At 35.5% G+C, this 13433-nt stretch overlaps 1 protein-coding gene and 1 non-coding gene across 8 annotated transcripts in view; one reads left to right on the forward strand and one right to left on the reverse strand.

The window, feature by feature from the left end:
* Positions 1-2293: 2293 nt before the first annotated feature.
* Positions 2294-13433, reverse strand: part of RALYL (RALY RNA binding protein like) — a 718971-nt gene continuing 707831 nt past the window's right edge. For all 7 annotated transcript variants that reach the window (XM_037736077.1, XM_017521829.1, XM_017521831.1 and 4 more), the window contains one exon: positions 2294-3260. In XM_037736077.1, coding sequence (XP_037592005.1) covers positions 3243-3260 — 18 coding nt within the window. In that variant the 3' untranslated portion in view covers positions 2294-3242. The remainder of the gene's footprint in view (positions 3261-13433) is intronic.
* LOC119470116 lies at positions 5182-5287 on the forward strand. Its single transcript, XR_005198989.1, has one exon. It is a non-coding gene; the product is annotated as a small nucleolar RNA U13 (small nucleolar RNA).

Here is a 13433-nt window from a genome sequence, read left to right on the forward strand (position 1 = left end):
ATTCTGAATGTAAATCACAAATATGTCTTGATACACCTTTAGATTCACAGAATAGAGCAAAAGAAACAAAACAAAATATCTCATTTTAAACTCTGGAGGTCTACCTTCTCTTGAAAAATCAGGAAACCTGGTCAGTCCAGGTCTTAATTTCTTCACAATTTCTTAGTTTCATCAGGTGTCCAGATGAAACTGAGAGATGGTTATCTACTCATCAACAGAATTTCATTTAGTGTCCACTAACTTACTTCTGGGCTGTTTCTTTAATTTATATTTCTTATTAGGGCTTTATAAGTATTTGCATTTGTAACTTGTTCTAAATCTTTTTACTTTTTTAATTTAAAAAAATAAAAAAATTTTTTTTGAGATGTCTCATTCTGTCATCCAGGCTGGAGTGCAATGGTGCCATTTTGGCTCATTGCAACCTCCGCCCCCTTGGGTTTAAGTGATTCTCCTGCCTCAGCCTCCTGAGTAGCTGGGATTACAGTAAGCGATACTACACCCAGCTAATTTTTGTATTTTTAGTAGAGATAGGGTCTCACCATATTGGCCAGGCTGGTCTTGAAATCTTGATCTCAAGTGACACACCGTCACAGCCTCCCAAAGTGCTGGGATTAAAGGTGTCAGCCACCATGCCCAGCCATTGTTCTCTAAACCTTTAACCCCTTACCAATTTTAAATAAATTATTTCTTTTTAGCTTATCTTCTGCTTCAATTTAATTTTAATTCACTTTGTTGTGCGTTTCTGCTTTGGTAACTATTCTTTTGTTGAAGAAGATGAAAGCAAAATTGATACTTTCCCTTTTCACATTTCCTTGAGTCACCAGTTTACCTACCTTTAAGCAATGGGCCTAATTTTTCATATTTTTCATGAATTGAATGCAATGAATAATGTCCTTCATTTCCCCCCCACCCCTTAGCATTGTTTTATGAGACTGACATTATTTGGAGTTAGAAGCAGCTCACATTCACCTCCTCAACCCTTGAAAGTTTTCTTTTAAATTGTTAAACTAAACCTTTAGGGATTACAATCCCAATCCCAAATCATCTATACTTTGATTTGGTATATATTTTATTCCATTTTTGTCATTAATAGAAATTCTTAAAACATAAATTATTAACAAATAGAAAAACCCATGGTTTTATATTTCAAGGCCTACATGGAGAAAATCCAGTCCAATAACAAAAAATGGTTTTTATACATTTTAATTATTCATCTTAGTTTGAGAATAGTTAATGATCATTGGGGAAAATATACTCTCAATAATTTACGATAATGCCAGATTATAAATGCCACACTGTTTATTGAATACTATGAGGACAAATAACAAATTGGGAAAATATTCACATACATAATTTTCTAATACATAGTGCCTGCAGTACTTCCTCTCTGGAGTATCAGATTATTCCTAGCAAATTCATCTATTTGGTGCAAACCAAGAAATGACTCTGCTGATTTTATATAGAGTCATATACAGGTTATTTTCAGTTTCAGAGTCTAATCTGGCAGTCACAAATTTTCCCATGACTATTATGGTCATCAGAAATAGTTAACAGTGCACCATGGTATAGTTTTTGCAGTTCCTTAAAAGGAATTATATTCTTGATCCAGATCCTAGGTTACATGTGCAACTTTCTAAAGACTTTAAATAGGAAAATGTAATGTATCCATTTTCTTTAATATTAGAGTTGTAATTCTTTTTTCATCTAGAATTTTGGCTTTTATTACTTCTTGTTGGATAAAATGGCATCATTTTTCATTAACTTGTCTTCAAAAGACAGAGAAATAAAATAAATTACCTTAAAGAAATTAAATAGAAAACTAAGGGAACACATACCGAGGCGGTGGTACTCTCCTCAGTCCTTTTTTCTTTGAAAAAAGGAGACCTTAATCTTACTAAGTGTCCTTGGTGACATTTGCAGGTGTTGTCTCTGTGCTCTTTAATGGGGAACTTGCAGTCATAAATACCTCCTGATGAATTAGTTTTACCTTCAGTATTATTCTGAAATTTTTCTTAAAATTCTATATTTGGAGGAAAAATATACTTTCCTGAAATATAAACTGAAATATGACTTCTGTCAAGGTTTGAAGGCTATCTGGCTTTCTTCTACATGGTAAATTAACATGTTCCAGAATACAGGTCAAGAGAGTGTGGGCATGTAGAACATATAATGCACGCTTTGGTAAAGATACGCTACTTTCATTATGGTGCTGATTTTGTGGTAGCACAGTAACTGAAAAAGTTCAAACTGAATATTCAAACTAAATGTATCCCAAGGAAAGATACACACCAACTTTGTTTTAAAAGAAACAGTGTTTATTAAGAAATTATATGTTGAATTCTCCTACAGTCTGTGAAGATGGTTTCTTCCATTTCCACAGCACAAGACAACAGCTAAGATTATCTGGAAATCACTTGCAATGCTTGGGAATGGAGAGTTCCTAGGAACAGGAGGTGAAATGAAATGATGTATGCACTAATTTAAACTTGGATCCAAGGGCAAGACAGTTTTTTCCTTGGCATAGTCCTTACTTGTATGAACACTGAAACCTGTCCATGGAATCTCATACCCAGGCTGAAGTAATAATTGGATCATTTTAGTTCAGTAGAGCGGAGCATGCTCAACTTAATCACAGATCAAACCAACAGTTCTTTAACTATTGTATCACATCTGAAATATCTGCATTCTTTATTAATAAAAAGGGTGCTTATACAGGGCAGAAATATAACTTTCTCAAGTATTTTATCATTATGATCTGAAGTACTTTAAACTATAAATTAAAAATAAATTATAAAAACTAGCATAAGATGCATCTTTTCTTACATGACATTGTTGGAAATAAGCTTTAAATACAGAATTGCAATATCACCCGACTTTATATATGATCAACAGTGAAACATGCTAATCATAAAAATAGCTTTTACAAATATACATTTGTATATAGTGTGTCTCCCTTACCATTCATAAATGTCTTCCACATTTTAAGACTAAAAAAAAAAACATAATTAGCAAAGGGGAAAACACATTTACAATTCAAACCATAAAAACCTGACAATTGTACAGCTTAGAACATAGAAGAAATGGAATTTCTAAAATTGAGCAGTACTGTCCATTATATTTATTTGGGTTTTTATATAAATTGAACCAAAGATGCTGCTGTCCAGAAAGAAACCTCCTTTCACATTTCTGGTGGTTGTCACAGTTTCTCTTTTCTGCTTTATGGCATCATACATTATTTCAGATCACTTTATCTGTAGAAACTGAGAAAAGAAAAAAAATATTTTAAAATAGAGATTTGTGTTTGATTGTTGATAGCATGCATATACTATATGTAAGTTAGATTTTTAAGGTTAAATCAGGAGAAGAATAAAGGAAGAATTAGATATTTAGGACAAATACTTTTGATAGTGGGTTCTTAGGTCCTTTGCTCTAGGCAATTTTATAATTATTTTCATTTATGGAATGTTACAATTTTTTTTTTTAACCCAGGGAATTTACTGCTTGAGGTCAGCAATTATTTTTTCAACCTGAGCTCTTGTTCAAGTCAAGGGGGAACCACTTAAAGTTCTAGGCTGGGGAAAAAGGTTTGAATTATGAATCTTTGTTGACCCTAACAAGAGTGACCATAGGATACTTACCCTACTATGAGGCTTTGAACAGTGCAGGCCTAAGCCTTATGCATCTGGGATAGGAGAAAAAGCCAATGCAGGTCTTTGATCTGCACTTCACAATCTGAGTTGCAAAAGAAGTTAGAAACACTGAAAGACTTCATGGTACAACCATGAGTGGAAGCATTATGCTGGAGAGGATGTGGAGAAATAGGAACACTTTTACACTGTTGGTGGGAGTGTAAATTAGTCCAACCATTGTGGAAGACAATGTGATGATTCCTCAGGGATCTAGAACTAGAAATACCATTTGACCCAGCAATCCCATTACTGGGTATATACCCAAAGGATTATAAATCATTCTATTATAAAGACACATACACATACATGTTTATTGCAGCACTGTTCACAATGGCAAAGACTTGGAACCAACCCAAATGCCCATCAATGATAGAATGGATGAAGAAAATGTGGCACAATACCATGGAATACTATGCAGCCATAAAAAATGATGAATTCAGGTCCTTTGCAGGGACATGGGTAAAGCTGAAAACTATCATTCTCAGCAAACTGACACAAGAACAGAAAACCAAACATTGCATGTTCTCACTCATAAGTGGGTGTTGAACAGTGAGAACACATGAACACAGGGTGGGGAACATCACACATTGGGGCCTGTCGGGGTGTGGGGGGCTAGGGGAGGTATAGCAGGGTGTTGAGGGATAGGGGAGGGATAGCATTAGGATAAATACCTAATATAGATGACAGGGTGATGAATGCAGCAAACCACCATGGCACATGTATACGTTATGTAACAAACCTGCACATTCTGCACATGTGCCCCAGAACTGGAAGTATAATACTAAAAAGAGCCCAAATTCAATTGGTTGGAGAACTAGCTGAAATTGAATATGAAGATAAAATAATGCAAGAGTCCATCAGTGAAGAAAATCATTTATTTATCTTATAATCCTATCAAGTTCCAGGGCTTTATATTTAGATAAAAAATATTAGACCTACTGTTATCCCATCAACTTCAAAGGTCTTAGGAGTTAGAAAGTCTGTATATGCCTTAAGAGTCAAAGACATGCAAATCAAGATATCAGTTTGGATGGGACATGTTGATTTTCTATAAGTAGCTGGAGAATTAGGTAACTTGACTTTATTAAAGCTTTGAAGCCCCTGATACAAAGTTATATATATATATACACACACACACACACATATAAATATGTATATACAGTTATATATAAAAATATATTTATATATAAATATATTTACATATATTTATATTTATATACATATTTATTGCACTTTAGGTTCTGGGGTACATGCGTAAAACATGCAGGATTGTTGCATAGGTACATACATGGCAATGTGGTTTGTGGCCTCCATCCCTCCACCACCTATATCTGGCATTTCTCCCCGTTATCCCTCCCCAACCTCCCTACCCGCTGCTGTCTCTCCCCGTTCTGCCCCCAACAGACCCCAGTGTGTGATGCTCCCCTCCCTGTGTCCATGTAGTCTCATTGTTCAACACTCGCCTATGAATGAGAACACGTGGTGTTTTTCTGTTCTTGTGTCAGTTTGCTGAGAATGATGTTTGAGTTTTCACACTCATGTGTGAGATGTGCCTTCCTCAAACCTTGTTATGATGTTGGCACATTACCTGTCTAACATGAAAAAAAAAAGAAAAAATTAATAAACTTAACTAAAAATAAAACATACCTACTTAATAGCCTTTTCTATAGTCAAACACATTAAAAAACTTATATCCCTAGGAAAGCAACTTTGATGAATAAGACACAAGTATATTTTGACACTGTATTTTGATATATTCTCTTTCTCTCTCTGTTTCTCTCCCTCATTGCCTTTTTCCTTTTCTCCTCCCTCTGTTTTCCCTTACCCAATTTATACTCTACACTGATCACATATATATGAATTTTGAAAAATGAAAGCTTTATTCAAATGTGTTTCTCGTGCAGTTCCAGGTTGCGTTTATGTACATAGGAAGAGTCAATTTGGTATTTAAGGCACGAAGGTTTGAACTTACTGTACAGCATAAGTAGGCTACTTTTTGTGTGGTTTTGTATATGACCTGCATGCACATATTAACAATGATCAATTATCAATATGAGAATGAATAACTTAACAAAATCAAAGTAACCTATAGATGAACACTGATATATGAAAATAAGATATTGCAATGTTTGAATTTTGGTAGATATCACTTAGGTACAAGAAGGAAATAAGGCTACTTATATGATGGCAATTGCACTTTTCCCTCTTAAGGCCTCCATTGATGGCTTTCTTATTATAAATGGAAAATGCTAAAAGTACTGCAGCAGCTGTGTATGTGAAGCTTACTAATCATGGCGTTTCTCCAGGTTAAGTCATGGTAGATGACACGAATCTAGTATATTCTTACACCATCCTGCATGTCTCAAAAGAGGTAATGGCTGTTTAGCAACTATCCACTTTAAGATGAAAAAAACAACCTGAAGATTTTTTTGTGTATAATTTATTATCCTAGTATAATTTTTTCTTACACCTTCCTTTGCTTTTTGATTGTAAATAATTACATAAAAATAATTATTGGGAGAAGAAAGGTAGGTTTGAAAATAATGTATTGAAATCTTCCTTTTTGCCATAAAGCTTCAAAGCATTTGAATAAAAGAAAAGCCTCATTAACTTTGTATTGTGAAGCAGGCATTATTAACCATATCATTACAAGTCATGAATATATTTCTCCTTATCTAAAAGCAATGGCAAAACATATTCACAAAGCTTTCCATGGAACTTCTAGTCTAAGAAAAGGCTTGCTTTTGGCTGTAAAGCCTGGGAGAAAGAGGACAAACTATGACATTCAGATTGCTTTTTTTCTCAAGAAACATAGTCACTTATGAAGCTGATTGGTTTAGTATAATGTAAAACCAATTGTGCTCTCCTTCTCTGAATAGTGGGTAATTTATCTAGTGGCTGTTGGGGAGCTTGGAAGCTCTTAAAACAAATTCTCCTGATGATGAATGCTTTTTAAACTCTCAATCTCTCCCATTTCTGAAAAAAACAACAAAAGAGAGCTACTCGGATGGACTGGATTGTATTGAGCCAAGCAATTACTTCTACTTGACACAGATGAAATGGATAGTATTAACTTATATGGAAGGCACATTTAATTTTAAACTTTATGCATTCATATATTTAAAATAAAATAGTACAGCAATACATAGAAAGAATCCACCTTATTTACGGCTCTGCCCCAAAAATCATACTTTTAAATAAGCCTTATCACTTCTTCAGTAGCAGAAATGTTTGTTATTTTTGTTCTAATTCAGATTTATAACTAATAAGAAATTAGAGAAATTTAGATAATCCATATTTTTAGGGACCATATATAAGAGAAAAAAAGGTGAAGGAAACTGTAGATAAGACAGGTCATACAACATTTTATAGAAAAGCAAAGTCTTATGAACAGGAATATACGTGTTGCCACTATGGATCATGTTTCTTGAGTAATTGCCCAGCCATTCACTTTTTACAACGTGAATATATTTAGCTCTCACAAATCCCTCATTATAAATGAGATACAATTCAATTCAAATTTTTTAAGTAACAACTAATTCCTAGCACCTACTGTTCATCATAAGTTAAAACTTGCCTTCTGTTAATAAACCTTTAGGAACCAAATTATATTACACTTTTAGGCTAAAATAATCATATCAAAAAACTGTAATGGAATGAAAACCAAAATGAGTGGTAACTTACCGGAATAACTACCAATGGAGGAAACTATTTCATTAAATAGTTCTTGGAGGCTGAATAATCTCTATTCCTGAGTTGATGGCCATTTGGGGTGTAGGAGGGTGAGTCAGAAAACACAGGGGAGAATCATCTGAGATTTCAACTTTAATATCAAGGCCTAGATGAGTAACATCTAATGTGTAATTGCACAACAGGGTGACTATAGCAAATTTTAAAATAAGAGTATAATTGTTTTTAACACAAAGGATAAATGCTTGAAGTGATGGATACCCTATGTACCATAATGTGATGATTACACATTGCATATCTATATCAAAATATCCCATATACTTCATAAGATATACACCTATACATGTACCCACTAAAAATTAAAAAAATAAGACTTAGATGATCATGGCAGAGACTATGCAGTGCCACTTAAGAGAAGGTAGAAGGTTTCCAGGTTTTGATAATTGATTAGAACCTAACTGAAGCTTATTAAGTCAGCCAAAAAAAGAATGGGTTCACCTGAAAGTGACTTCTTTGGCACTGAAAGTACAGAAAAGCAAGAAAGTTTTGGAGGGCCACTTGGTTTTGCCCATTCAAGAACTGTCCACAGGAGAAGGTGTCCAGGTCCTGGTAGTGAACCTAGCCTGTGATGACAGATATATTCCTATTGCAGAGATGGCACATCAGTACTCTCAGAACATTCAGTCCCAAAGCTCACTCTGTTCTGTTTCCACAGCTACTTGTCAGTATTATTTCTTTCTCTGGCAATTCTGGGAAGTAACTCATCTCATGAATGCACCATAGAGTTCAGACATTTTCTTCAGGACAAAAAACAGTGTTGATTACCACTTGCTAGAAAACTGGGTTCGCCAAACGCAAGGCCGCTGTCCTGTGATGTACTGCTCTGTACACGCAGTCTCCGCTGGGCCCTCTATCTCAATCTTGGGTCTTAGGGACCAGGGAACCAGTGCGACTATCCTAACATACCTACTGCTTTTGCCATGTAGCAAAGTCTGTTGTCTCAGGAGTCTCCCGTTTTCTGTCAGTATCCCTGGGAGTCTAGCTGATTAACTTATTAGCTTGGATAGTTATTTTTTGGGCCCCATTTGCTTGCAGAAAAGTAAAGTTCTTCTGCTTTAGTTCTCCTGAATACTGCTAAGCTTATTTAAATTGGGTTAACCCTTGACATTGTCTATAGTGATTCTTGGTAAGTTGTGACTCCACTGGCAAACTGCCTTCTGAACATGCTCACTGCTTTTTTTCCTGCCTCCATTCTACCTTTTCTTTCCTTATTTTCCTGCCCCTTCTAACTGTTCAGTTTTATAACTCAAACCCATTGTTCTGCCCAATAATTCTCATGTCGTTATCCAATTTTCCGTCTGGCTCACAACAGTAATGAAATAAATACAATCAAGAAACAACAGGGTCTTTTTTTTTTTTTTTTTTTTTTTTTTTTTTTATCATAGTGCATCACAAATACCCAAATCAGTGGGTTTTGTTATTTCATAAAGAAACGAAAGATAAAAAGGCTAGGAAAATCATCCATTTTCTATAGTATCATAGAATTTAAGTTACTGTATTTTCATTTGATTTCTGTTATAAATCTGTGAAGTAGGTTCTTGGGCAAGAATCATCCTCTGATTATTAGTTCTTGGATCAGAGAATGAATGTTTTGCCTCCCAGCCCAGACTAGAGCTTTCTCTCATATTCTGTTCTGACCAATTGTGGGAATAAGCGTTGTAGTGAGGCAGCCTGGGCACACCACTAATTATAGCACGGATGATCTTTACCAGGATGTGAAAATACATGCCTTCATGATAAGTAGGAGATAAAGGATGGAATTAGTGGGAACATATTAGGGTTTTCCCATGAACTTCTACCTGCTTTTCCCTCATTTGTAGTAGTTCTGCCTAATTTTTTTTTTTTTTTTTTAACTTTAGGTTCTGGAGTACATGTACAGGTCATGCAGGGTTGTTGCATAGGTGCATACTATATCCGGCATTTCTCCCCATGTAATCCCTCCCCACCCTTCCCACCCCCCGCTGTTCTTCCCCTAGCCCTCCCCAACTGCCTCCAGTGTGTGATGCTCCTCTCCCTGGGTCCATGTATTCTCATTGTTCAGTACCTGTCTATGAGTGAGAACATGCAGTGTTTGGTTTTCTGTTCTTGTGTCAGTTTGCTGAGAATGATGGTTTCCAGATTCGTCCAAGTCCCTACAAAGGACACGAACTCATCATTTTTTATGGCTGCTTAGTATTCCATGGTGTATATGTGCCACATATTTTAAAGTTCTGTTTTGAACTAATTAAAATCATTTTAATTAAAAGCTTACTTTAGGCATTTGTTTAAAAACTGCTATGTTGTAAAACAACTTTGATTAAGTAAAAAGAACAATTAACTTTGTAGTAAAATTACTGAGTGTGAATTACATAATTTTATTTAAAATGTATAAAAATTTAATATTCAAAAAATTTAATTACATTGTTTGGATGTTCTGTTACACATACATTAACATTTCTCTTATTTTATTCCAAACTGTACTCTGATACTTTCTGAAGATAATGATGATTGTATTTTGAGTGTTTTGGGACCACTGACAATCATATTTAACTAGTTGAATTGATAAATTATAATAGTTTTAATAGGCACATAATTTATGTTTGATCATGCATCGATTTTTGATTTTTCATACGAATTATATAGTATCTAAAAACCATTAGTTACTTCCAATGCTGGAAATGATAATGATAATTTTAGGATAGTACTCGAAATTGCCTAAGTTAATTCCAGAGTAAAAAGCCAAGTGCTGATTATGGTAAAATTATTATGAACTTTGAAATTTCACATATTTGACTGCTTTCTGCAGTTCCTTATGGGATTAGTTTTAGCACCATAAGTAGAATTTTTTTTTTTTTTTGGACATGGAGTCTCACTCTGTCACCCAGACTAGAGTGCTGAGGTACAATCTAGGCTCACTACAACTTCTGCCTTTCAGGTTCAAGCAATTCTGCCTCAGCCTCCTGAGAAGCTGGGACTACAGGTGGGTGCCACCATACTCGACTAATTTTTGTACTTTTATTAGAGACAGGGTTTCATCATATTGGCCAGGCTGATCTTGATCTAGTGAACTCCTGATTCTCCTGCCTTGGCCTCCCAAAGTGCTGGGATTACAGGTGTAAGCCACCACGGCTGACAGAAATATTTTAAAAGTAATTTTATATCCAACAGAAAAATGTGATTTGGAATTGATTGCTTTACCGATACAATTTTAAAATCTCTTTGAAAATGTATAGTTAATTCATAACTATTCTGAATAGCTGGGGGAAAGGCTGTCATGGTTATTTAACAATTTTCACTTAATTAAATTTACTGTATGTACATTCAAAGATTAGAATATAATAAAATGACTTTTAAAATTGTGTAAAATTAATCTGACAGTAAATAAAATAATATGGTGAAAAAATATGCTATTATCCTATAAATAAACACTTTAAAAAATCAGTATATTTGGGAAACATAGTTATAAAAAAACCACTTAAGTCTTTTTTTTTTTTTTTTTTTTTTGAGACGGAGTTTCGCTCTTGTTACCCAGGCTGGAGTGCAATGGCGCGATCTCGGCTCACCGCAACCTCCGCCTCCTGGGTTCAGGCAATTCTCCTGCCCCAGCCCCCTGAGTAGCTGGGATTACAGGCACGCGCCACCATGCCCAGCTAATTTTTTGTAGTTTTAGTAGAGACGGGGTTTCACCATGTTGACCAGGATGGTCTTGATCTCTTGACCTCGTGATCCACCCGCCTCGGCCTCCCACAGTGCTGGGATTACAGGCTTGAGCCACCGCGCCCGGCCCACTTAAGTCTTAAAGCTTTGTAATACTACTAAAACACTTTTAACACTCAAATTATGCTGGATATAATAGAATACTGGATAATTCAGAATTTCAGAGTCTTGTAGTATCTTCTATTATCATATTTATAAAGGAATTTCCAGAATTATAACAGATGTAGAAGGAATTGGAAATTGGGTTTAATCTGTCTTATGAATGATCATGACATATCTCTGCAGGTAACTTTCTGAAATAGATTTTGGATACCAACTCACTTACCTATGTTTTCCTTTATTCATTATATGAGAATATAGAATTTAGAAAATCAGTTATGTGATTATCATAGTATAGATCAAGTTAAATAAAACTTCGGAGCATATTTATTCAATAAATTGTTGAAATAATTCAGCAAAAGTTGAGTTCTCACTTAGATTTCTGTGAACAAATCTGTTCCCAAATTAGAAAACAAACTTTATTGGAAGAGCTTTTTCCTTTATGATCAGATCCCTCTAATAAGCCGCACTTTGTGGACCTGAACACAGTGCTCTAATATCATCTGTTCATTGGGATTTGACCTGGGTAATCCACAAGACTCATGATCACTAGACTGTAGTTTGATAAAGAGGAAAGGTGCTGTGTTTGCCTTGCTTTCTGTTGTATCATCTATTCCTGGCATTACTTGCTGAGCAAACAGTGTATGATGTTGCTTAGCATATCCATAATATATCCTGGGTCTACACTGTACCTATTAAAACTCAATTATTTATACTGTATGTCACAAATAAGAGAATTCTGAGACACAAAGTCACCTGACCAGGGTCTTACTGAAGGTGATAAGATAAATCCAGGACAGAATCACATTTTTCTGTACTTACCTGAGGGTCATATTAAATAAATACATGATCTGAAATAAACATGACAGAATATTGATGCCCTTTGTGTGAAGGTTGGCAATGACATGCTCCCAACAAACCTTCCTCTAAAAACATGGGTCCTTGGTGGGAGTTACTTTTGGCTTAACTTTGGGCACTGGGAACTGTATTTTGATTAGCAGAGTTTTGGCAAATGCATGTTAGGAAGCCAACGGGGGCAAGCATCTATAGCACTGTTTGGAGATCCTCTTCTGCTAACAATATCAGCAAGTGAAAAAGCAGTTAAATTACCTCCTGGGTCACAAAGAAGAATTGCAACTATTTACTTGCATATGTGCACATAACTTTAATAAACTTTAAATAAACATTATTGACCTTTTTAAGGGGGTGATGAACATGCTTTTTTGGAATTAAATTTCTGTTTTTTCTTCTACGTAGTAAGAAATCTATATTTTTGGTCTTAGTGTCTGGATCCTAACACAGAGCTCCTAAGTCCCTTATAATTTGTTGAGTGATAAGGGTGATAGGAGCATCTTTCATTATAATATTTGTTTTTTGTACAGAGCTTCTGGAACCTTGTAGTTTCTTAAGTGATGGCAGTGTCTTTTGTTATTCATAACAAGCCTCACTTGAGTTTATGATGATGAGGTGACTTAGGGTAAGGCCCCTAAATAGTCTCAAGATGGAGTTGGTTACCAGAAAGACTGAGTGATTCGAGGGTTTGAACTTTTAGCCCCACATACTGACCTTGAGGAAAATGAGGGGTGCTGGAGCTTAAGTGCCATAAAAACTCTTGAACATGAAATTTGATGAGCTTCTCACTTGGTGAAAATATCCACATGCCAAGAGGAGGGCACACACCAACTTCACTGGAACAGAAGCTCCTGTGCTCAAAACCCTTCCAGACCTCACCTTGTGTACCTCTTTATCTGGCTGTTCATCTGTATTGTTTATAATGTTTTTTTTTTTTATGTAATAAACTAGTAAATGTAAGTCAAGTGTTTCCCTGAGTTCTGTGAGCCATCCTAGCAAACCATTGATCAGGAGGAGGGGGTACCTGGGAACCTTGATTTACAGGCAGTAGGCCATAGCACAGGTAAAAAGCTGGGACTTGCATTGGTATATGAAATGGGGGAGTGGGAAAAGTAGCTTTGTGGGACCAAGTCCTTAACCTGTGGGTTCAGATGCTATCTCCAGATAGTTACTGTGAACTGAATTGACTATCAAACACCCAGTTGGTGTCCACTGGAGAATAGCTTGCTGTAGGGGGAAACCCCTCTGCCAACACATTTGCCATAGAAGTGTTCTGTGTTGTGAGAATATAATAGAACCAATCAGTGTATTTTTCATCAGACCTCCTTACAACACTATTAATAGCTG

Source organism: Cebus imitator, unplaced genomic scaffold, assembly GCF_001604975.1.
Source record: "Cebus imitator isolate Cc_AM_T3 unplaced genomic scaffold, Cebus_imitator-1.0 Scaffold22, whole genome shotgun sequence".
Taxonomy (NCBI): Eukaryota; Metazoa; Chordata; class Mammalia; order Primates; family Cebidae; genus Cebus; species Cebus imitator.